A 27,077-nucleotide genomic window follows, 5' to 3' on the forward strand; every position below is an offset into this window, starting at 1 on the left:
TGGATATTTATGTGAGAGTAAATGGATACTTGGGTCGGATTGTGGGTTGACCCGCCCATAAACTTAAAACAATTAAAAATAAAATTAAAAATGCTTTTTATTATGTTTAAAACTTGCAACTTAACAAAACAAGTACAACCATTTAACCAACTAGGCTAACAACACTTTATATTTAAGATTCAATACCAAATTTGATAAATGCGAGACATTTTAACAATAAAAGTTCAAATTTTTAACTAACTAATCTGTATATATATAATGATGCTTAATTTTTAAAGTGTCTGGATTGTCGGGTCGAGAGTTGTGGTTAATTTGGATATTTATGTGAGAGTAAATAGATATTTAGGTCGGATTGTGAGTTGATCCGCCTATAAACTTAAAACGGTTAAAAATAAAATTAAAAATTCTATTTATATGTTTCGAACTTGCAACCTAACAAAATAAATACAACCCTTTAACCAATTAAGCTAACAACACTTTATATTTAAGATTCAACATCAAATTTGATGAACGCAAGACAATTTAACAATAAAAGTTCAAATTTTTAACTAACTAATCTGTATATATATAATGATGCTTAATTTTTAAAGTGTCTGAATTTTCGGGTCGAGAGTTGTGGTTAATTTGGATATTTATGTGAGAGTAAATAGATACTTGAGTCGGATTGTGGGTTGACCCACCCATAAACTTAAAATGGTTAAAAATAAAAATAAAATTGTTATTTATATGTTTCAAACTTGCAACCTAACAAAACAAGTATAACCTTTAACAAACTAAGTTAACAACACTTTATATTTAAGATTCAACACCAAATTTGATGAACGCAAGACATTTTAACAATAAAATTTCAAATTTTTAACTAACTAATCTATATATATATAGTGATACTTAATTTTTAAAATGTTCGGATTGTCGGGTCGAGTTATGATTAATTTAGATATTTATGTGAGAGTAAATGGATACTTGAATCGGATTGTGGGTTGACCCGCCCATAAACTTAAAAGGATTAAAAATAAAATTAAAAATGCTATTTATATGTTTTGAACTTGCAACCTAACCAAACAAGTACACTCTTTAACCAACTAGGCTAACAACACTTTATAATTAAGATTCAACACCAAATTTGATGAACGCGAGACATTTTAACAATAAAAGTTCAAATTTTTAACTAACTAATCTGTATATATATAATGATACTTAATTTTTAAAGTGTTCGGATTGCCGGGTCGAGAGTTGTGGTTAATTTGGATATTTATGTGAGAGTAAATGGATACTTGGGTCAGATTATGGGTTGACCTGCCCATAAACTTAAAACGGTTAAAAATAAAATTAAAAATGCTATTTATATGTTTCAAACTTGCAACCTAACAAAACAAGTACAACCCTTTAACCAACTAAGATAACAACACTTTATATTTAAGATTCAACACCAAATTTGATGAACGCGAGAAATTTTAACAATAAAGTTCAAATTTTTAACTAACTAATCTATATATATATATATATATATAATAATGCTTAATTTTTAAAGTGTCCGGATTGTCAGGTCGAGAGTTGTGGTTAATTTGGATATTTATGTGAGAGTAAATGGATATCTGGGTCGGATTGTGGGTTGACCCGTCCATAAACTTAAAACGGTTAAAAATAAAATTAAAAATATTATTTGTATGTTTCGAACTTACAACCTAACAAAACAAGTACAACATTTAACCAAGTGTGATTGAGATATGGTTTACCGATGGATAATAAACCGGTATCATTTGAAAGTGGTTAAACAAATATAAATCAAATATTTGATTGACCAAAGTGTGAGGTCACGATGCTAATTATTAAAACATATGAATCAAATATTTGATTGACAAAGTGAAAGTGTAAAGTCACGAGATGAGAGATTCATTCAGAAAAAAATATGTAATGAAACATGTGAGAAAATATGTAGTTTTACCGAAATGAATAAAATGTGGAATGAAAGCGTTATATTTTTTATTTTAATATATAATTCATGATTTATTAAGAATTTTAAACATTGAATAGATATTATTATAATTTTTTTAATTTATTTTGTTTTTATTATTATCCGTGTGTATCGCACGGAAAGATGCTTAATTTTCAAATTGTTCGGATTGTCGGGTCGAGAGCTGTGGTTAATTTGGATATATATGTGAGAGTAAATTGATATTTGGGTTGGATTGTGGGTTGACCCTCCATAAACTTAAAACGGTTAAAAATAAAATTAAAAATGTTATATGTATGTTTCGAACTCGTAACATAACAAAAACAAGTATAACCCTTTAACTAATTAGACTAATAAGACTTTATATTTTAAATTCAACACCAAATATGATGAACGCGAGACGTTTTAATATTATAAGTTCAATTTTTAACTAACTAATTTATTTATATATATATATATATATATATATATATATATATATATATATATATATATATATATATATATATATATATATATATATATATAATGATGCTTAATTTTCAAAGTGTCCGGATTGCCGGGTTGAGAGATATGGTTAATTTATATATATGATAGTAAATTAAAAATGCTATCACATTTTTATCGTAATTTTTTTTCTCAATTTTTATATCCAAATACACGAAATACATGCTAGTTTAAATAAAAAAAAATTATAATTCATTAATGCGTAATGATTTTGATGATATGAGTTTTGCCCTCTAATTTTAGTTAAAATATCCATAATATAAATACTTTCATATATTAATAGTTTTGGCTTGGTGTGAAATTAAATCTCTTTTTCTTTTTTTCTTTTATTTTCTTTTTTATTTAGGCTAACTTAGTTTTGGATATCTTCTTTTTAACTTCACATTTAGTATTAAAGTTATACAAAATTTGTTTTAACAATTTTAAACTCCGTAAAATTATATAAATGACATTTATAAAAAAGAAGATATTATTTGGACGGTCCTCTAATTACTTCAATCGCTCACTTTCAGCTCTTCAAATTATTTTTTTAACAAATTGTCCCTTCAAATTTTAAAAAGGTCAGCAGCAGTAGACCTCCGTCAAATTTTTTATTAAACATAACGGTTTAAACTTAAAATATTATTTTTTATATATTATCTTTAATTATTATTATATATATATAATTATTAAATAGATTATATATATATAATTATTAAATCGATTATATATATATAATATTAATATATATATATATTATTATTAATTTTTATATTTATATAATTATTAAATCTTTTATATATAGATAAAATATATATATTATTTATTTTTATCAATACATATACATATGTATATGTATATTTATATTTATATAAAATAAATTTTAAAATAATTTATATATTTATATATATTATCTTTAACCATTAATTTATATATAATATTTATATAATAGATATTTTAAAAATATTTTGAGGATCTAAAGTAATTGAGTAATGGTAAAGTCACCCTCATTTTTAGCCTTCAAGTTATTTTTTAAAATATATATTATATAAATTGATATATATATATATAAATGATTAAAGATAATATATATATTTTTATAAATATAGATATAAATTTAAATAAAAATAAATAATATATATATTTTATCTATAAGAAAGAAATTTAATAATTATATTATTATATAAAAATTAATAATAATAATAATAATAATATATAAATATAAAAAATAATAATTAAAGATAATATATATTTATATATATATATATATATATATATATTAAGTTTAAACAGTTATATTTAACCTAAAAGTTGATGGAAGGGTCATTGATCACCTATATAAAACTTGAAGGGGCGATTTGTTTTAAAATTTATTTTGAGAACTAAAAGTGAGATCGGATTAATTAGAGGGCCGCCCAGGTAATTTGCCTTAAAAAATATTAATTTTATTAATTTAACTATTTTAACGAAATAAGAATTTTGAATACTGATTCTTTAAAAAAAAAAAAAAAAAAATTTATATTTATATTTATTTGTCTTATATTTTTTTTACATGGATTGATTTGTGGTTCATTTAATTTTAATTTAAGCAAAAAAATAATATTATATCATTAAACAATTCTCTAATTAATAATTTTACTCAAAGCAATCTACATATTTGATAAGCAATCTGAATAAAATAAAATTCCTCATTTCGCGGCCAATATTCCACGCTGGAAGCCTGAAACCCATGTGGCAAATCAATAATTCAATGAAATTTCGATCTAGAAGAAGAAATATATATGTGACTGACCAATGTGTTGTTGGTTATGGTTTTTGATCATGTATCATTAATGATTAATGGTGCAAGCTGTTTCTTGGCTTGTTGTTGGCCTAACCTAAACTTCTACAAATTGGCAAAGGAAATCATTATATACAATCAGGTCAGGACTTCATTTTTTAAAATAAAGTTGAAAGTTGAAACAGAAACAACAGAGTAATATATAGTAGCTACCTGTAATACTTAAACTCAAAAAACTACATAGGTTTAACTCGTTTTCATTTAGAAATTCTTATTCTAATTCAAATTCCAAATCCATTTCATTGAGCTGAAAAAGAAAACTCTTATATTTCAAAAAAGTACACAGTTTTAACTCATTTTTATTCAAAAGAGTATGATTATGATTCAAATTCCAATTCATTAAGCTGAGAAAGAGAGACATGCTATGATTCAGACAAGTTTAAACTTTTTTTTTTCATTCTAATTCAAATTTCAATTTATTACATATAACTAAATAATTATATATTAATTTGGTAATAAAGTTAAAAAAATCGAATTCAAACCAAAAATCAAATTCGAAGTCGATTCTATTTTCAAATTAATTAAAAAAAATCGAAGAACTTGAACTTATAAACTCAAATAACACTAAAATTGATCTCATGAACATCCTTAAACTCATGACCTTACAAAGGATGAGATATCTACTTTTTTTTTTTTTTTTTTGTTCCGTTAAGCTAAAAGAGAATATCATTATGTGTAGGAAACAATTTCAATTCCAATATAATGTATTCCAATTCAAATTCTAGGATTGCCTTGGACTAAATTCTAATCCATTTATTTTCTTATCACTCATTTTCTTTAATCCAAAATTATAAAACTAGTGATATATTATTTGTATCAATTTTAGTAAGAAGAACTTTAATCTCAAAATAAAGTAAACATAAAATATTTCATTTATTTAGAATTCTCGTACATAATTATTTACATGGTACCCAACAAACGCATTTGTCAAAGTTGCAAGTTCCACCTAAAGAATGACCTTCTTTCAGACAATCTTTATTACATTTCACTTCCCAAAAGAAACAGGGACCTTTGAAAGTGCCACTATAAACTTCGCACTTCGATTTCGAAACTGGAGGCCATTTTAAAGTTTGTTCACCCACGTTCTCTGCAAAAAAAAATATATTTATTAAATTTCATTTTCTTCACTTATTATATAATTGTATTTTATTTGAATCTTATTAAAGACAAGTTAAATCAATTTACGAGAAACTAGAAGAGCTAACACCAAAATAAAACTAAATAGCAATTTGTTCATGTTGAACTATGATGATGATATATTATGTTAACGTGAATTGATTTAAAAACATGAGTTACTATTTAAACTAGTGAAAGAAGGATAGAATAGTAAATTAAATATATTGTTGAAATCTTGGAATTATATCCGTCACTTTTTCTTTAATAGTAAACTATAGATTTCTGTAATATATTTCCAGCTTAAAGTCTTGTTTGTGGCGTCATTTTCATAACTTTATTTTTCACTAAATTATTTAAATAATAAATAAAATTTTATATTAATATTCTTTTGCATATATTTAATTATTAATTTATTTTAAAATTTAAATATTTTTAATTTATTATTTGAATAAATTAATGAATGAATAACGTCATGACGCAACAAATAAGACTTTATTTATTAAGATTTAAACTTTAAAATTAAAAAAAATATATATAAAAAAAAGTATATCAATATATTTTAATTTATAATTGGAATAATTTAATGAAAATAAGGATGAGACTTTAACATGTCTATCATTTCTAGAATCTGTTTCACATAATATTTAATTTGTGACCATCAATTATGAAAAATTATAAATAATATATTTTTTTATAATTTGTAGTTGGTGTGTTTAGTAAAATTTACATTAGAATTGAAATTAGGAGATTCAATTTTCTTAAATTTGTTACACCCTATAATATTAAAAATTAGAGTTTATATATTAAGGATTAAAATTGGAATTATAATTTTAATTGAATTCAATTTAGTCTATTTTTATAGTTCTCAATTCCATTCATTTTAGGTTTGATTTGAAATTTCATTTATTTTTTTATGTTTTTTCAAGTAAAATAACTTATTATTTTATCATTTAATACGCGATTAAAGTTTTAAATCAATATATTTTTTTAAATTTTAGAACCAATATATTTATTTTTTGATTCTACGAAGTTAAATGTTAAACCGATATTTTTAATTAAAATCAAAACTTTAATTAAAATAATATTTGAGCTATCTTAATTGGTTGTGTTAATCCAATATTTCAATAAAATAATAATATATATTAAAATTATTTTTATTATATATTTTTTTTCAAAAATAATATATATATAGAAAATTACATAGGCGACCCTCTAATTACTCTGATCGCTCACTTTTAGCCCTCAAATTAATTTTTAAAATAAATCGCCTTTTCATCATTTAAAAAGGTCACAAATGACCATTCCGTAAACATTTTGGTTAAACGTAACGGTTTAAAGTTTAAAATATTGTTTTTTTATATATTATCTTTAATCTTATTTTTTATATTTATATATATAATTATTAAATAGCTTATATATAATATTATATATATATTATCATTCAATTTTGTATTTATATAATTATTAAATCTCTTATATATATATATATATATATATATTATTTAATTATATATATATTTCTATATCCATAACAAAAATTAAAATAATTTATATGTATTATCTTTAATCATTAATTATATATATATATATATATATATATATATATATATATATATATATATATATATATATATATATATATATAACTTATATAATATATATTAAAAAAAATAATTTAAAGGTTAAAAGTAATGGCAATCTTTACCGTATAAAAATACTTATAACTCTCAAATTATCTTTTAAAATATATATTATATAAATATTATATATAAACTAATTAAAGTTTATATATATTTATATAATTATATATAAATATATATTTATTATATAAATTATTTTAAACTTTATTTTATATAGATATAAATATAGATAAAAATAATATATATATATTATCTATATATTATATAAAAAAATTAATAATTATATAAATATAAAATTTAATAATATATATATATATAATATAATATATAAGTGATTTAATAATTATATATATCAATATAAAAAAGAAGATTAAAGATAATATATAAAAAAATAATATTTTATGCTTAAACCGTTATGTTAAACAAAAAAATAAAGTTCATTGAAGGGCGATTAGAGATTTTCTAAAAGTTGAAGGTGCGGATTGTTTTAAAAATTAATTTGATGACTAAAAGTGAACGATTAGAGTAATTAGAGGGGCCCAAGGTTTGCTTTTATATATATATATAATGTTTAATTTGAAAGTGTTCGGACGACCTAACAAAAACAGGTACAACTTTTTAACCAACTAGGCTAATAATATTTTATATTTTTAATTCAACACTAAATTTAATGAGCATGAGACGTTTTAACAATATAAGTTCAACTTTTTAACTGAAAGTTCAACAATATAAGTCCAACTATTTATTTGGATATATAAATATATATAATGATACTTAATTTTAAAGTGTCCAGATTAACGAGTCGAAAGTTGTGATTTATTTGGATATATATATGAGAACAAATTGATATTTGGGTCGGATTGTGGTTGACCCGCCCATAAACTTAAAACAGTTAAAATAAAATTATAAATGTTATAGGTATGATTCGAATTTGCAACCTAACAAAAACAAGTACAACCCTTTAACCAACTAGACTAATAAACTTTATATTTTAAATGGAACACTAAATTTGATGAACGCGACATTTTAACAATATAAGTTCAACGTTTTAACTAACTAATATATATAATGATGCGTAATTTTAAAATGTCTGGATTGTCGGGTCGAGAGCTGTGGTTTATTAGAATATATATGTGAGAGCAATGGATACTTGGATCGAATTGTGAGTTGACCCGCCCATAAATTTAAAACGGTTAAAAATAAAATTAAAAATGATATACGTATGTTTCAAATTTGCAACCTAACAAAATAAGTACAAACTTTTAACCAATTTTGATTGAAATGTGGTTTGTCAATGGATAATAGGCCAATATCAATTGAAAGTGGTTAACAAATATGAATTAAATATTTGATTGATCAAAGTGTGTCATTATGTTAAATGTTAAAAAATATGAATCAAATATTTGATTGACCAAAGTGAGAGTGTAAGGTCACGATATATATGAGAGGTTAATTCGAAAAAAATATGTAATAAAATATATAAAAAGATAAGTTATTTTACCGAAGTAAATAAAATATGGAATGAGAGTGTTTTATTTTTTATTTTAATATGTTATTTGTGATTTATTAAAAAATTTAAACATTGAATACATATTATTATTATTAAATTTATTTTATTTTATATTTTTATCCGTGTGCATCACAAATGAATCTTTCTGAATTAGAATTTCAATATCCATTCTAATTTTAATTCTATTTCTAATTCCACTCCTCAAAACCTACCCTAAACCTTATTCCAAAAAAAAAGAAATTTATAAAAAGTCATATTATTTATATTTTTTCATAATTTATAGTCACAAATTAAATATCATGATAGACATGTTAAAGTCTCACCATTATTTTCATTAAATTATTCTAATTATAAATTAAAATATATTGATATACTTTATATATATATTTTTAATTTTAAAGTTATATTTTAATAAATAAATAAATAAAGTCTTATTTGATGCGTCATCTTTTGACGTTATTCTTTCATTAAGTTATTTAAATAATAAATTAGAAACATTTGTTAATTTTAAAATATATTAATAATTAAATATATGCATAAGAATATTAATATAAAATTTAATTTATTATTTAAATAATTTAGTGAAAAATAAAGTTAAAAAAATGACACAACAAACAAGACTTTAAGTTGAAAATATATTCACTTTTTAACATATAACTCCAAGATTTCAACAATCATACATATAATTTACTTTTCTATCCTTATTTCACTAGTTTAAATAGTAACTCATATTCTTGAATCAATTCATTCTAACATAATATATCATTGTTATAGTTCAACATGAACAAATTGCTATTCTGTTTTGTTTTGGTGTTATCTCTTCTAATTTCTCGTAAGTTGATTTAATTTGTTTTTAATAAGATTCAAATAAAATACGACTATATAATAAGTGTAAAAAGTAAAATTTAATAAATAATTTTTTTTGCAGAGAATGCAGGTGAACAAACTTTAAAATGGCCTCCAGTTTCGAAATCGAATTGCGAAGTTTATAGTGGCACTTTCAAAGGTCCCTGTTTCTTTTGGGAAGTGAAATGTAATAAAGATTGTCTGAAAGAAGGTCATTCTTTAGGCGGAACTTGCAACTTTGATAAATGCGTTTGTTGGGTACCATGTAAATAATTATGTATGAGAATGAAAAATAAATTCTAAATAAATGAAATATTTTATGTTTGCTTTATTTTGAGATTAAAGTTCTCCTTACTAAAATTGATACAAATAATATATCACTAGTTTTATAATTTTGGATTAAAAGAAAATGAGTGATAAAAAAATAAATAGATTAGAATTTAGTCTAGGGCAATCCTAGAATTTGAATTGGAATACATTCTATTGGAATTGAAATTATTTCAAGCTTACACAGATTGATATTCTCTCATGGTAACGGTAATAAAATATGTGAATACCACGGTCTATATGAGGTCATAGGTTTTGGATGTTCATCAGTTAAGTTTTCGAATTATATCTTGGTTCAAGTTTTTCGAGTTGAAACCCCGACTCGAATATTAAATTGAAAACCATATTTGAATCGTTTTAAAATTCAATTTAAAAACCGAAAATAAAATTCAAATTAATCTAATATTCAGTTAAGATCAAATATTTAACACCCTTACCGAGTCGTCATACGACTCGCCTGATAAATTAGTTAAAGTGTATGTGGGGACTTATCGCGCCAAAAAACAAAATTTCAACCATCAACTATCATGAAATAAACCTCTAAATTAACTGATGTGCCTTCAACTCCAATCGGAATAGAGGAATATTCTATATCGGTGATTTTTCAATCTCAATCGGAATAGAGAGGTATTCTATTCGGTGATTTTTCAATCTCAAAATATTTTTGTGTATTCAAATGGGGCAATTTCACGTCGAGTTCTTCGCAATTAGAGTTGAAGTAACTTCGAAACCCTAGTCTCAATAACTTTTTATTTTATAAAAATATTTAAAAAACAGATTTCAAAATTTTAATCATCAACTTAATTATTGATTTATATTTTTTCATGATAGATCCTATCATTTGCATTGTTTCTGCTTCAAGAACAAATTCTCAAACTAATTTTGATGAAGGTTAACTTATTCTAATATTTAAATTCAGTTTTTATATTTTAATTTAATTTAATTTTATTATATTTTAATTTATTATTAAATATATATATATTTAAATTATTAATTTTTATTAAAATATTTCAATTATTACTTTTATAAATTAGATTATTTATATTTTGATATATATATTTACATTATTATTTATATTTTGATATATATATATATATATATATATATTTAAATTATTATTTTTTATTAAAATATTTTAATTATTACTTTTATAAATTAGATTATTTATATTTTGATATATATATATATATATATTTTAAATTATTATTTTTATAAATTTTATAATTTTAATTTTAATATATATATATTTACATTTCAATTATTATTTATATAATATAATATAATAAATATATTCATTATACCATTCTTATAAATAATTGATAAATACTAACATATTTAAAATATTTTAACCATAACCATATATAATAATTTATAAAAATAATTACAATTATTCTTCTCTAAATTATTAACAAATTTACTCAATACATTTAACTATGATATCATATAACCTTTTTAGGCACATCTTTCAAAAATTATAGACTTTTGTGAGTTATCCATTTCAACTACACTGATTTTGACTTTAACTTCATTAGTTTTTCTTCTCTTTCAAAATTTCATTAGAAATAAAGTTATTATATTTCTCTTATGTGCTATTGAGAACGTCCATATTAATTTCTAATAAAGTTATCATAAAAGTTATCATAAAGTTATCATATTTCTCTCTCTCATTTATGTGCTATTGAGAACGTCCCATAATAATTTTCTTAATCGGTTAAGTTTGTTCGTTGATAAACATTTTTGACTTATATTTTATTATTGTTTCTAAAATATTTAAGTTTGTTCGTTGATAAACATTTTTGACTTATATTTTATTATTGTTTCTAAAATATTTGATCCCGTTATTTTCCACTCTATGTGGTGATATTTGAATTATCATTTTTTTTATAATGTTGGTTGTATTTAAATAATTCTCATTTATATAATATATTAGATTAAATTTTTTAAAATAATAATAAAATATTATATAAAATAATAATTATAATATAAATGATCAAATTTATAAAAATAATAATTTAAAATATATATATAACAAAATATAAATAATTAAGTTAATAAAAATAATAATTTAATAAAAATAATAATTTAGATATATATATATATATTTAATAATAAGTTCAAATATAAATAAATTAAAAAAAAACTGAATTTGAATAATAAAATATTAATATAGGTGAGTGTGGAATAATGAACAATTTGTTATTTTGGAAATTGGTTTCTGCTTGAACTCCAATGGCTTACAACATATGGTTTTAGCTCCTAAGCTATTCTAAAACTCAACAAGATTCATACTTCATAAACAAAATAATCAATGTATTATAAAAAAAAATTAGAATAGTTTAAACACAACTAAACTAACCATGAAATAAAAAATAAAAAAAAAATAAAATCCATGAAAATCAAAAGATTAACGAACACAAAATACAAAATTTCCTCAAGAAGAACCATGATGTCCAGCCTGATTGCAATTTGCACAGTTTCTCAAAACCCATAATAATCTTGATGCTTCTTTAAATGTTTAAGAATAAGAACATGCTCAAATCAAGCTCATCAACCAAAGAAGAGAACAAACACTTTTTTTTTATGAGGATTTAGAGAAACCAGCTCCTAGATTTCTCAAGGCATCCAAAATATATTTAGTCTGGGAAGTAACAGCCTCCTTCAAGTCAAGAACATTTACCCCTTTCTCAAAATGCCTGAAATTAGGTACCTTTTCATCTATGCCTTTATATCCACCAAGCTCTATAGCACCTCTTCTTGTTAACTTGAACACTAAATCATACCAATAAACAAGAACAGAAGAAGATTAATAATAAAATTGGGCAAAATCCTCAACAGATTTTGGTGGTGGGGATTGATTGATTTGTTACCATTATGAGGAATTCCATATACATAACTAGCCGGAAGACCTATACCAAAACCAGCTAGGGTTAAGCCAACACTAAAACCAACACCACAGCCAGCTCCAACATACCCAATAACATCAGGACCAAAACCAGGACCCCAACCAACTCCACAACCGATCCCAATCCCCATTCCCCAGAAAGCTCCGCTTGTTGGATGAACTGGATTCCATCTTTCGTATCTTCCGCATAAACCTTTAATGATCATTACAACCTACAAATCAAACAGACAAACCAAATCTATAATAGCCCTTTCTTTATCTACTGTCAATGAAAGAAGAGACGGTCTTTGCATCAAATTGAATCATAATCAATCTCTAAACTACAATTCAAAGCCAGAAAGTAAGAGAAAATACCCATTAGGTTTTCATCACAGAAACAAAGATCAAATCTAGGGTTTCAGCAAGACAAATACTAGCTATAAGGAAAAGGGTATATTGGAAAGCGATAAGAGAAGCCAATCTATAAGCATACCATGAAAATTGCGATGTTATGGATAGGAACTGAACTGAAGAGCTTGCGTTATCAAACTGTGAACGGATTGGAGAAGACGGAAACGTGACGGCTTTGTTTTAGCCTTTCCTTTTTGTCATTTTCTTCCCATTGAATACATGACTTGTTTTCAATTTTGAGCAACCAAACAGACCCAAAAGTAACCCTTCTTTTTATTTAGATAAAGCTTTAAATGAGAACCAACCAATGTTGGCGAGCACCACCGAGCAGAGTAGCCATGGAAGCCGTCTCTTTCATCAGAGTTTCCCTCTTCCCTTCTTCTCCATCCTTATCCAAACACGTTCTAATTACTCCATCAATCTACAGGGCAAAACCAATTAAGCAAATCTTTATCCAATTGACACCACTCTCAGCAACTCGTAATTCCCCAAAAGGGTTTGGTCCTTCCCGGCGAAAGAAACCCAATCGGAAAAGGAAACCCAGAAAAGACTATGAAGATGACGATGAAGATGAAGAAGAAGAGGAGGAAGAGGAAGAAGAAGAAGAAACAGGGGAAGCTGGGATTATTCCGGAGGTGGTGACGAATAGGATGATTAACAGGATTGGATTATCAGTTGGGATTCCTCTATTCGTGGGGATATTGTTCTTCCCTTTCTTCTATTACTTGAAAGTAGGGTTGAAGATTGACGTGCCGACTTGGATTCCTGTTATCGTGTCCTTTATCTTCTTTGGAACAGCTCTTTTAGGGATCAGCTATGGAATCGTCTCCGCCAGCTGGGATCCTTTGAGGGAAGGATCCCTTCTTGGTTGGAAAGAGGCTCAGAGTAATTGGCCTGTTTTCTGGCAATCTCTAAGGGGCGGCGGTGGCGGCGGCGGCCGTGGATCGAAGAACAATTAGTTGCTAAAACTTTCTCTCCCTCTTTCTTAATTGGAGTTTTGAGGGTTTTTCATATAGAGAAGTAATTCTTGATTTTATTAATGACTTCTTCATTTTGTATGCTCAATCTATTTTCATAATTATATTTTATATTAACTCATTTTAGTGTCTCACTCTTTTTAAAAAGTAAATTTAGATAAATGACTATAAATTTGGAGAATGACAGAAAATTATATAAAAGATAAAAAAAATATATATTTTTTCAAATAAATTGATTGATTATTTATATGTATAAACTAAAATCACTCTACCTCATTTCTAACATATATAAATAAGACCAATTATTATAAACAATATGATTTTGAATCTTTTGGGTACTAGGTTTTGATCTTTTCTTCTAGGTGGGCTATTATTTGTAATTGAAAATTTTATGATAAACAATAAGAAAAAAAATCAATTTGTTATATATTGGATAGTGTTTATAAATATGACTTAACAAGTTTTTAAAAAACTATTTTAAGTTGAATTCTTTTCTTCCTGATCATCTATGTTCTACATTATGCACTTTCATCTATGTTCAAGCTTAGATCTATTAATGGACTTTGTTATAGTATTTTTTAAGTTTTTTTAACTGTTTTAAAGTCTTGAATGAGTAAAAAGTTTAAACACATTAAAATTTTGTTTAAAGACCAAATCATGCCCCTCTTTAAGAAGGAGGAATGAATCTGATGAACAACCGAATCGTGACAACAAATCGTGACAACAAGGTCCTTCTATCCGATAAAAATTGTAATTCAATGCGGTCAGATCACACAAAGAAAATTAGTATAATGTGACATAAACGTGATGGGCAAACAAAGAACATGAAACTAGTAGATAAGTTTAAACACATTAAGATTTTGTTTAAAGACCAAATCGTGCCACTCTTTAAGGAGAAATGAATCTGATGAACAACCGAATCGTGACAACAAGGTCCTTCTATCCCGTCACTCGATAGAAATTGTAATTCAATGCGGTCAGATCACACAAAGAAAATTAGTATAATGTGACACCTAAACATGATGAGTAAACAGAGAACATGAAACTAGTAAATTTTGGGTCAATTTCAGTATTTTAATTTATTTGTTCAAAACCACCAGTTTGATAATAGGAGGAATTGTTGCTAATGTTTATATCATTAAGAGTTTCTGAGATAAATTATAAATTTTACTGAATTATTTTGTTATGTACTTTTAAATCATTAATAAAATCAGTTTTATTTTTAAAATAAAATAAGAAAACCTAGTGGTGAATGGACATAAACAAACAACTTTTATCATTAAAACTCTTTAAAAGCATAATCACAGCAACATTATTGTGAAAACTCAAATGAAACATATCATCAAAATTAACAATCTTTAGAAATTTCAAATGAAATAGCTCACCATTTGGATTTTTTTTTAAACCACTTATTCATATAAAATGCAGCCCATCAACCACCATATCCTCAATTTGCCCAACTTTCGTATGAACTTTCTCTTCACAAACAAACTCCCCACCGTCTCAATATAAACTCTACAATGGAGCCTCTTTTGAGAATAATTAAATTACAATTTCAATAATTGTTTATTGGTGCATATGACTTGAACCTCCTAAAAGTAAGAAGGCTATACAAGCCCTCCCAAGTCCCAACAGTTGAAAGATAAACATGAAGCAGTATAACATTATCCACAATTAAATGTAAAAAAACATATGCCTTATAACCCAATATTTAATACAACTGGGGGTAAGAAAGTAACCGAGTCGTTGAAAATACAAATCCAAGCAGAGGTATTTCAATTTGACAGATATTGCTCATTGAACACTACTACTAAGTTTATAAAATTAAACTCAATTATGATATGAAGTACATGAAGCTAACTGCTTGCTTTCCTCCGGAAAAAAAAAAGTAAAAATAGATGGTCTGAGAAATTACTAAAAGCAAATGAAAATGTGAGTACCTGCTTTAAACAAACAGAAGACCAAGGAGGGGGGAATAAAAAAACAATTGATCAGGAGGAGACAACTAAGTCGGGTGTTTCAGCCTCAACGGACAACAAGGCAGTGCGTACTTTATAAGTCCAAACGTCAAGACGGTCATGCAATGATTTTATTTGTGATAGTCCAAGAACCCTAGGCTGCACCCACGAAACATGAACCCTCCCTTCAACTTCATCCACTATGCCCTCAATAAGATGAACCTGTTTATGCATCCATAATCTTTTAATCAATACTTCTCAACACATAATAATAAATCCTGCACAAGCATGTTTGAAAGTAATAAAAGACTTACAGACAAACTTTTCATCAGAAGATGTTCAACTTCCTCGATTGAAAGTTTTGTGCAATCTGCTATGACTCTTAGAGGAATGGTTCTGTCTTCAGCAGGTCGACTGAAATCCCAATGAAACCATTAGTTAAAGTTAGTTACTCAATTATTTGCAATCATTACATTACATTAATACCTGAAGATGATTTCCATTAGACACAATATGTTAATTTTCTCAAGCAGCTTCTTCTCATTTGCCACAAGCGCAGGTTGCGCACTCAGAGGAGATTTATGCACATGGCATAATTCTTGATACCTAGTCAGATTACCCGAGTTGAAGGCTTCAAGAATATGGTAAAGCCACTCAACATTCGTTCCCACAAGAGACTTTACCTGATACAATCAATGGGGGATATTCCAACAAGTAAATAAAGGCTCAAGGACTACAGTTAAACCAAAATTATATTTTTTCTACCCAAGGAAAGAGCAGCATATGTCTAGACAACTTCCTTATATTCATCAATGAAAACTTACGATTGGATGTGCTAGTAGTTCCCCGAAATTGTATATATTTTCTCCAAGCAGTGCAGCTAGAGACAAATCAAAGGCCAAATCCTAAAGATATAGAGGGAAAAAATTTCATTAGCAACCATTGGAACAACATGAAGCTCGAGACAACAAGAAAGTGTTGAAATATAGTCAATTTAAGAAAATCCCAATTGGTCAAAACAAGAAAGTAATGACAAAATCAACCATCAAAATTAAAGCACCACAAAGTAATGCTCCATCAGAAATGGGAAATTTAAACAGTTGCATCATGAATCCTGAAATATTGATGTGGCTCGTGAACTAGATAGATTATCACTATGAACAGTAACCTTGTTGAAGGTAACTCTTTCAAAAAAGTTCTGCGTAATGAAACTAGAAAGAGAGCTAAAGGAAGTCCTTGTAGAAAAACAGAATTATACAAGGGAAGGTTCCCTGGAATGCACTTGATCAGTTAATGATTCTTTATTTGACGGGCTAAATAGCATGGAGGAATTATCAAATGATGTAAAAGACAGTAGACTTTGTGGATAAAATAACAGATTGTGTTACCAGCTTGAATGATTCTGAAAGGGACTCCACTGATGTATATGCCAAATATAGAAGAGCATTTTTGTAAAATTCAGCGAATTCCTGGTGAGATTTATGGTACTGAGATGAAACCCAATAGTAGATTGCATGAACAGACGGATCAATATCAGTCATGCTGTCAAGGGTGATCTTTCCTTCTTCAAAGAACTTCTTGCATTCTTTCTGGTTTCCCTGCTCGAGCTTAAAAGCAGCAATCTGCATTTTTATGTAAAGTACAGGCTCTTCAATGCGCAACTCTCGTGTAGCTCGAAGCTTTTCAATAACTTCCTCAAGATAACTAATAGCAGCCTCTTTCTCTGCGTACTTCCTAGAGACTATGACAGCAAAATGAGCCAACTTGAGAAGATTGATCTTGGTCTCGAAGTCGGTTATGAAATTATGGTAGAATTGTATAAGAGCGTCACCAGCCTGAAATTTTGCAATAATGTTTATTGTACAAACTTAAACAAAAACAAGTCATAATTATCAACTCAAATATAAAAATAAAATAATATAAAGCAAAGCCATTACCCAAGCTTGAAGGAAATATGTCATCATAACAGAGAAAAATAAAAGAACCCAGGAATTACAAGTAAACAATTTCACAAGAAACAATCCTGTACCAAAATCAGAATGCCTCTGATACCATGCCACTCTAAGGAAAACATACAAATTGCTCCAACATTTGATGCAAAACAATAAGACAATTTAAATGTCAGACGGTTGAGCTAAAACATTCCAGATTGATGTGTTGATTGGGATATAAAACTAAATTTTAAGCTCAAGCCTTATTAAATTCTAAGGCCGCAGGGGATCATCAAGTATTATATTCCCAAATATGAAATATCTACACTCAACTACATTCGTAAGATTTCTGAAAATTATTAGTCATATCTAGCGATGCTATGCCTCCAAGCCAAATTGACATATCCGCAATTCAGGTTTATTTCCCCATCCATGTGACAATAGAGTTAAACCATTGAAATAAAAGCTCATTCAACAACTGTTTATTTTCATTGTTTCTACAATAGTTGGTCTTATAAGGTAAAAGTTTAACTATGGTCATAAATTACTTGACATTAATACACAATCCAATTTTAACTATTGAATCGCAATAGTATTCATCCAAAGCCTGGTGAAAGCAAGCACAGGAGGCCATAAACATCCTGATCCAAATGTTGAAGCTTTGATCCAGTATCAAAAGAAAAAGATAACAAAGTGAGCCGCTCATTCTCTTTAATATTAATATAAATTCAGATTGGTTGGTCATGCTAAATTGTAGTAGTCAAACAAAGACAGATAAAATGTTAGCACAATAGGTCATTAACAACTCACTCTAAATGTTGGTGATTTGATCCCATATCAAAAGTAAGAGATTTCCAAGAGTAAATTATTTAAGCTCATTCAATTCCATAAAACTAGTTCAAAAGAGGCAGACCAAAAATTCCATGGATATACACAAGAAGATTCTGCTAATCCAAACTCCATCTACATAGACCCTATTGGAAACTTCCAAGCTCCCTGTTAAAAGTCTCAACAGTTGATTAATTTTGCCTTAAAACCTAATGTTTTGTGTCGACCTAGAACCCTACAAAGATTTTGAGAACAAAAAAATAAGGAACCCAAAAGGAAAAAACCCTAGAATTACAAATCTAGGCGGTTGAAATAATAAGAGCAACTGTTGAAATGTGTGAAAGCAGGAATCTTGGACATGCAGAATCACACACATGAACATATTTCAGCATCGAAATGGATAATTTGAAGAGAAATAGTTGAGAAAAACGGAATTAACGCAATGGGTGACCTGGAAAGCAGCGAGAGCGACGAACTGTTCGAGCTTTTGCGTGAGCTGGTGCCATAGCTTCTTCTCGTAAAGATCTGCGAGAGTATTGCACCAATCGCCGAGTTCTGGATTGGAAGTGCGCATAGAATCCAGGTACTGAAGGGCGGCCATCGCTTAGCAGAACTGTAAATCCCAAGCGGCGAGAAAGAGAGAGATAAAGAGAGACTCTTTGAGTGCGGTTGGAGTCTTGTGCTAAAAGAATTGTTTTTTATTTCTTCAAGAGTCTTTAAACATTTCGAATCTCATAAAACCCTCTTAAGGGTTTCATATTTGATTTTGCATTTTGTTAGAATAGTATTTTTTTTATTTTTTATAATTACTTAATTTTATTGATTATGTGAAAGTTATTTATAAAACAAAATGAATCATCAAGAATATTTTATTTTTTTTAAATCTAGAAGGTACTAACCTAATAATTAACATAACAAAAAAAACAAATAAATTATAGACAAATTCTTAAATCAAACCATATCAAAAAATATATATATTTGTAATTTCCAAAAAAAAAATTACAAAAATCTTGATTTTTATTGTTTTGGCCGAATTTAAAATTTGGCTTCTACTCGGGCTATCAAATCTTAAAACTTGAGGTTTCTTAGGGTTAAAGTTATAAAAAACGATGTTTTATATTAACGGTATCAACGTCGTAAACTTATTATAAATAAATAAAATATTAATTTTTCTAATTTAATTTAGCGAAATTAGAGTTTTAACTACTGATTCTCGAAAATTCGGTAGTGAAAATTATAGTGAATTTCGGTAATTAAATTAGTGACATTAATTTGTTATTTATTTATTTATAAATGTCACGTATATAATAAGTTAACAACGTTGAAATCGTTAAAATAAAACCTCGTTTTGTATAACTTTAATAATAAACCGCCTCAAATTGTGATGTTTAAAATAAAGAAGTTTAAAATCTAAATTGATCCCAATAAAAAAAAAAACTTGAATGATAATTTGATATTTTATTTTTAGAAACCTACACAAATCACATTCTTAATAAAAATGAAGGCTCAACATGTACTTTATCTTTCTTTTTTTTCCTAAGTTTGAATAAATTTACATAAAACCATAAAGATGATAAGCATAGCTAAAAAAAAGTTCTGAATTGTTGCACATAATTAAATTCATCATGTACCATTGGTAGTAGAAACTCATAATGTAGAAATATTTTACCATCATATCATGTATATATTTAAATTCATCATGATATATAATGTTAGGAATATTTAACTTCTGAATTTGGTTAATATTATTAAATTACATATTTGATGATAACATTAGTCATGTATATAAATAATGAATATCATTTAAATTTAACTTCTATTTTAAATATTATTAATACACTTGTCTATAATACAACAAAAACATTAGCTGCATCATACATTTTATTAAAGACAACAAATACTTCAATAGAAAGTACAATCTCTCGATTTCCATAACAATTTCGGTTCAATGTAAAGGGAATCGAAAAACTTGCTCAAAGAAAATGGATTTTAACCGATATGAACCGAATAAACGGCGGATGTTATCTCCTGGGCTCTGGGATCGCCACTTTCTAAACAAACTCCTCTAGGATCTTCTCCTACTAGCAATGCAAGAACATTGAGAGAACTCCATGCTTTGGAAATCTTTTCGTTTGATTTTCCCAAAGTGACCGCGAAAACAGCATCAAATCCACCAGCTCCTGGAACTCCGGCCAACAAAACTCCTTCCATTTTCATTGTCTCGTCCAGAAGTTGAGTTTGTGATTCCGGTTCAATCTGCGATCAATGATAATTTCAGAAAGATTAAAATTATGCTAAATGATTATTTCATGCAATTACACCTATTCGAGGAGGTCTCTTATTATATACATGATTGATAAAAAAAAAACTATTTATTGTAACTTATCACTATAAGGGTAATATGGTAATTAGTATAGTAAGATAGCCAGTTAATAATTTATGTTTATAAATAGTAATGTATTATGATGAATTTGAATGCAATATTGAATCGAGCTTTTCTCATCTCCAAAGACTTGGGTCATTTTCTAGGCTGGAAATATGGCAATTCGTCTTGGAAAATGTCAACATTCTTTTATTAAAAAAGAACGCAAGCAAGGTGCCTTCATGGATTACATAAACGGTAAGCAAAATGCATAAAAAATCAAATGAAGAAGATTTACTAAAAGAAACTTACCGGAACCCCTGCGATCCTACCCATCTGTTGCATGTGGTTCCTGATCTCAACCATGGCATCCCTTGATCCTAATAGCACTTTGATAATTTCTAGTTTGTTTGCATCATTGGATTGGTCCATCCACTGTTCAAATCAAATTATCAGGGGAAATAAATAGAAATCACCCTATATTCAAAGTAGAATAATAAAGTTAACTTATACAAGTCAAAAGAGATTTCCTGAAAGGCAGAGATAGGCGAGGCATGATGGCAGATGAAATCTATTTCATTATGAACAGAAAAATGCTCATTCAAAAAATTAACAAGTGGAAAAGGCATATCTTCTAAGATATTCACTAGCTATAAAGATTTGCAATGAATTTAAATGATATGTCAACTTAGTGTCTGAACAAACCTTTTCTGAGTTGTGATTGCTGCAGCTCTCAATAACCCATTGATACGAATCCCAATGGGCTTCAGCAAGTTCACTTAATAAGTTGAGTTGCTTTTCAAGTGAAGAGTTTGCTTCTGAGAGTTTTTCCCAAGTCTCTTGAGCTTTTTGAGGATCAGACTTTTGCCACTTCTTCACAGCACCAACCATTGAAACAGTGGATGATCCTCCTGCTCCTGGCTCCCCAAGTATCTGTATATGCACAAATAACATCTGTATATTAGGAACTACTAGGCTAAGAACAGACTAATGACTATGAAATGTGGCACTTCTTTGGTATAGCCACTGAAGACGGTACCTCTGTCCAATAGAGTATTTGCTCAGAAAAAAAAATGTTCAAAATGCGAATAATAAATGGAGATACATCCTACAAACTGATGGTATTTTTCATACAAGTTTCTCTGAAAAAAAAAATTAAATTCAAAGTGGATGATCAAGATAATACTGTCTGGGAAGATCAGGAAACATACAAGATTCATCAGTGGAGGCAAAGAAAAACTAGTTCTCTCATGATTCCACTTGCTGTTTAGGACATCAATAATGACATCTTCTAATGTTTTTCCACTATAAGTATCCTGCAAAGAAAGAAGTTCCTCTTAAGACGGATTTTTAGTTGTTTAGGACAATTTAAGAGAATGAAACATATACAGTGGTCCATTAGGAAACACTTATTGTTTTTGTTTCTGTACCTGTTTCCAAATACAGAAACTTCTAGTTTTCAAATGTTTTTGTATTTGGAAACGGATCAATAAACAAAAACAATAAGTGTTTCCAAATGGGGTATTTTCTAATGTAGTGAATGGAAGAGACCTGAGCAGTAGAGAGAACATCTGGAGAAAATCGGACATAACGTTGACTTCCAAAGACTGCCGAACTGACGTCAAACCCACTACCAATCTTTCCTTGTGCAATACAATGAGCTGTTTGAGCAATCATATGTATCACATCAAGATCTGCATTGCTCTCTCTTTCATGGCCATTGTCCTTAGAAGGTAGTTTAACAACTCCAAGGTAGTGAAGCAAAGCAGCAACAACTGCAGCCGTCATTGCAGCAGATGATCCCAACCCAGTTTTAGCAACTTCAGGCTTGCTATTTTCTCCATCTTTTTCAGTGTTGAAAGTTATTGATGAGAACGGAGGAAGTGCAGCCAATGATTCCGGTGTTAAAGGGAGTCCACGTGCTTCAATCTACCAAAAAAATTTAAATAATTCTCAGTCCCAATCTATACAATTTCTTTGGACAATTCAATAACTTTATAACAATACAATCCCTAAATGTTCTTATCTACTTAAAAATATTTATTTTGTATCATTCACCACAATACCAATCATTATCGTTAAAAATAATACATATTCTATCTCTCTCTACTGCCAGACATTTATTACAAGTACAAACATGATCTTTCTATTTTAGGGGTATTTTCATTTAAGATTTTTCAAACCATCATTTCCTTAAAACTCACCTAAGTACTAAAAATTCGCATAAAATAGGACGGAACAATTTGTTAATTTATTTATTGTCTAAACAATAGTTATGTCTGGGGTTATGCTAGCAGCCTAGCACACATCTAGCCGAGTAAGTGTTAGAATGCAGAGCACAGTGGATTGTTAAAAGTCGAATGGTGACTTAGAGTATATCAAAACATGGAATTTTAATGTCAAGTTTAAATCACCTCATGGTTGTTACAACAGGTCCAATAACAAATTTATACTTACTCAATCTATTAAGTAGAGTTGAAGTAACGCTTAACTCTCAACTATTGATTCAGATGAAAACATAATATATTGATAGCACTAGAATATTATATAAAAATGCTATATATGTTGAATTGTTAACTGAACAAGTGCTTTATATAATTTTTCTTTTTTGTTAAATTTTCAGTACTCAGAGTCTCAGACCACGAAACAGCTATTGAGCTTTTTTGTGTGAAATTTTGGGATACTATGAAAAAATATTCTGGAGACTTCTACAGAGTATGATGAAAATGCATTTGTAGGTCTTACTTCCTCCTCAAGTACAAACCTCTTAAGTGTCAGGTTTATAAAATATCAACAATTTCAGGCTCAATTAAGTAGGCAACATTTACAAGTTGTTGAGGAACTATCTGCAGGGTTGTGATAAGTGATACAAAGTGTGGCATAGGATTCTCAAATGCATGGGCATGCATCGGATTTTCAAATGTGTGGGTTTGACAAAAGTGGAATTTATGGAAACAAAAGTGGAATTTATGGAAACAAAAGTGGAATTTATGGAACTCCGAAAATTATTTATTTCTCATGGATGGAATCTTATTTCTTCAGTTAATTATTCCCCTGCCCCCATAATAAAGTTATTTTCCTTCCTACGAATTTTGTTGAACCTACACACTTGCTTTGTGCATGGACAAGATAGTCGAAATTTAAGGGAGAACCTTGTCAAATGACTCCTTTTAGCACAAAAAAAGGGTAGTATTCCTGACATTGTAAATTTCTATTGATTTATAGTTAGTAGAGGATTAAGACTTGCAGTTCATAAAAACTATAGAATAGATGGCATTAATGAAAAAACGAGGAAAAGATAACAGCTGAAAAAAATCATGTCAACATTCACTACACTTTTGTGAAAAGTATACCTGGTTCCGATATGAATAGAAATCATTGGAACCTAAGATAGTAATATCAAGACCTGCATGACTAATCCACTTGACATATTAGATAACGGTAGTTACTTTGCCATCAATGAGAAGCAGAAATGTGAGTCATCAACCATTACCTTGCAAAAGTAATTTCTCTAGTGAATCCTTTTTACTTTTTCCTAGTTTTGCAAAAGCTGCTGCTACAGCATATTGCACTGCATGCTCTACAAATGGGTTCCTTGAGTCACTATAATATCAGATCAAAGTTTGAGTAAGTGTTACCATATCACAAACCAATTAGACCAAAGGGTTTGCTAGGAAAGAAAAAATCCTAGGACATGATACTGAAGAACATAAAAATGATCTCCATGTACAAATAAAGGCATCAAAAATATAAGAACCATGCCTTCTAGATACACCCTGGAGGATCAAGTGTTTCATTGACAACTTGTATGCAATTTCCCTTGACATCTGTGGAGAAGTTACTTTGACATCACTCCAAGCCTGCACAAAACAAGGAATTATCAATAAAAAGTAAGAAATGGCAATTGATTGTGTTGTTCTGTCCTTTTGTTTTATTTCATTTGTGTTTCTTGTGCAAAAGTCCAAATGATTGTGGAAAACAATAATAAACAAAAAGATAAGCAAAAGATATATATATGAGAAATGCCAATGCCAAGAGAGATGGACATCAGCCTAGTAAAAAGATCATTGTTTCATTTTTTCTTTTTCTTTTTGCTAGAAATCTAACTTTCATAAGTATCCAAGAAGGTCCACCACTAGAAGCCAGTGGTAATACCAATTGGTTGGGTAATAGTTGTCTTACAAGAATGAACTATGTAATTATACTAAAAAAATTGAGATACTAATAAACAATCAGTAAGAACAAAGTGCAATGTTACAACATACCCATGCCCAGCTGTCAGGTCTTATTTCCTCGAACAATGGCTTCACAATGGCATAGAAACGTGCATTTGTACTAAGCACAATACCTGCATTAGGCCTCTCCAATACGAGATAACCACCAGTCATCAAGACCTTTCCAGGAGCAGATGCGACACTATTGTAGGAGATGAAATGAAATAAAGATAAGAAATCAGTACACCATGCATACAACAAAAGTTTATGCAGCATAAGAAGACCTACTCTAATGAATCTACTCTTCTGTCTAACCTCAAAATTTCAGATCACATTAAAACATAGAAGTGAAATGCTTCATGTTTAATATTAGTATAATCTGATTATAAAAAAAGTATCATCTCGTTTCATCAATCCCTCTCACAAAGCCCCATGTAGAAAGACTTCATAAGCTGATTGATTATAGAAACCATGCTTGTTTGGGCTATAGTCCATTTTTGAACAGAATACATTACCCACAAACCCTAAACCAGTGAGGGTCACCTTCTAGTGCAAATTTAATCATTCCCTTCTTTTACATTCATTATAACACACAATAAAAAAACTAAGAAAAAAGGCTGAAAGTTTTCAGTTAAAGCCTTACACAGCCATTTTCTCCTTTGAAATCACAGTTAAAGCCTTGGTTCAGACAATCAATCTGCAATAGAAGAGAGACACCAGTCAAGAATTAGAAAGTCTAGTCTAAATAGTATGCAACAGACTTTTAACACACCAATCAATCTGCAATAGAAAATACACAGTCAATGCTAGATCGTGTGTAGCTTGGACAAGATCTCAAGTCTCTCTCTTTTCGTTGTGGGCTTAATTTACAGAACTGATGATACAAATAAACGAACTCCAATATACAAATTTAGAGCAAAATGACTTGATCAGATGATGATGATACATACCGTCAAAGAGAGGTCAGGGTTACTCCAGCTCGGGGAAGAAGATGCCGCCGAACTGTAGATTAAAATCGGCGATGATGATGATGATCGTAGTGATTGATTTCTTCAGCTCAGATTTTAAACTAAAAGCTACAAATGGTCATTGTTCAAAGTTTAAACCCATAGTAAAAATAAATAAACAAAATCACCCTAAACCATTATTATTTTTTTAAATAAATAAAACACAATTTATTTTAATTATAACATGATTTAAATTATTTAAAATTTACACAATAAATGACAAATAAAAAAATAACATCTTGAGATCTACAAATATAAAAATAGTTGAACTGCATAAATCATGTTTTTCCCAATAAAATGTTTAACTATTATAATAAACATATAATTGACATTTTAGATCTGGAAAGTTGAATATGAAATTAACATTTTCTTAAATATGTAAAAAATAAAAAATTGGTTTCGGGTCATGAAAATTCAGATATCCGATATTATCGATTTCGGGACTGGGTACCTGAATTTTAAAAAGACCCATTTATTTTACAAATTATTTTATATATATATATATTTGAACAATAAATTAATTTTGTAATGAAATGATAACTATTAACTAAATAAATATTACGTTTTTATTATTATGTTTGATTACTAATTTACCTTACTTTAATCGTAGAAATAATTTGTTTATAACAAAATATGATGATAATATTAAAAAGAATATATTTCTTTTAAGTTATAAATATAATAATTTGTTTTATTATAATCTAATGGGGGGTAGTTCAAGGAACAAGAAACTTCATCAGACCGAAAATTTTAATTCATAATTTACCCTCATTGAGGACATACCTATCT

The 27,077-nt window shown here is 27.8% G+C and overlaps 4 protein-coding genes across 6 annotated transcripts; 1 reads left to right on the forward strand and 3 right to left on the reverse strand.

The window, feature by feature from the left end:
* Positions 1 to 12,061: 12,061 nt before the first annotated feature.
* On the reverse strand, positions 12,062 to 13,280 carry LOC124946032 (cadmium-induced protein AS8). 2 transcript variants are annotated; one of them, XM_047486584.1, is made up of 3 exons: positions 13,094 to 13,280; positions 12,587 to 12,833; positions 12,062 to 12,488 (listed from the first exon to the last, which is right to left on the reverse strand). In XM_047486584.1, exons 1-3 carry the CDS (start codon positions 13,094 to 13,096, stop codon positions 12,298 to 12,300), a joined length of 441 nt encoding a protein of 146 aa, XP_047342540.1. In that variant the 5' UTR covers positions 13,097 to 13,280; the 3' UTR covers positions 12,062 to 12,297. The 2 variants fall into 2 exon arrangements, with proteins under 2 accessions (XP_047342540.1, XP_047342541.1); XM_047486585.1 differs by having other exon boundaries at positions 12,976 to 13,104.
* A 24-nt stretch (positions 13,281 to 13,304) lies between these two features.
* LOC124946031 (protein PAM68, chloroplastic) lies at positions 13,305 to 14,109 on the forward strand. Its single transcript, XM_047486583.1, has one exon. The coding sequence runs from the start codon at positions 13,305 to 13,307 to the stop codon at positions 13,968 to 13,970; it is 666 nt and encodes a 221-aa protein (XP_047342539.1). The 3' UTR covers positions 13,971 to 14,109.
* Positions 14,110 to 15,734: 1,625 nt separating this feature from the next.
* LOC124945912 (26S proteasome non-ATPase regulatory subunit 13 homolog A-like) lies at positions 15,735 to 19,396 on the reverse strand. 2 transcript variants are annotated; one of them, XR_007099999.1, is made up of 7 exons: positions 19,157 to 19,396; positions 17,335 to 17,781; positions 16,771 to 16,851; positions 16,433 to 16,629; positions 16,261 to 16,360; positions 15,929 to 16,168; positions 15,735 to 15,855 (listed from the first exon to the last, which is right to left on the reverse strand). XR_007099999.1 is itself a non-coding variant. In XM_047486435.1 (6 exons), the coding sequence occupies exons 1-6, from the start codon at positions 19,304 to 19,306 to the stop codon at positions 15,980 to 15,982; spliced, it is 1,164 nt and encodes a 387-aa protein (XP_047342391.1). In that variant the 5' UTR covers positions 19,307 to 19,396; the 3' UTR covers positions 15,735 to 15,979. The 2 variants fall into 2 exon arrangements, 1 of the variants encoding a protein (XP_047342391.1); XM_047486435.1 differs by having other exon boundaries at positions 15,735 to 16,168.
* A 1,108-nt stretch (positions 19,397 to 20,504) lies between these two features.
* Positions 20,505 to 26,351, reverse strand: LOC124945503 (phosphomevalonate kinase, peroxisomal). Its single transcript, XM_047485949.1, has 11 exons — positions 26,232 to 26,351; positions 25,925 to 25,978; positions 25,333 to 25,483; positions 24,830 to 24,927; positions 24,561 to 24,670; positions 24,421 to 24,473; positions 22,619 to 22,996; positions 22,279 to 22,383; positions 21,773 to 22,000; positions 21,380 to 21,502; positions 20,505 to 20,961 (listed from the first exon to the last, which is right to left on the reverse strand). The coding sequence occupies exons 2-11, from the start codon at positions 25,930 to 25,932 to the stop codon at positions 20,695 to 20,697; spliced, it is 1,521 nt and encodes a 506-aa protein (XP_047341905.1). The 5' UTR covers positions 25,933 to 25,978; positions 26,232 to 26,351; the 3' UTR covers positions 20,505 to 20,694.
* Between the last annotated feature and the right edge of the window lie 726 nt (positions 26,352 to 27,077).

Source organism: Impatiens glandulifera, chromosome 7 (genome assembly GCF_907164915.1).
Source record: "Impatiens glandulifera chromosome 7, dImpGla2.1, whole genome shotgun sequence".
NCBI lineage: Eukaryota > Viridiplantae > Streptophyta > Magnoliopsida > Ericales > Balsaminaceae > Impatiens > Impatiens glandulifera.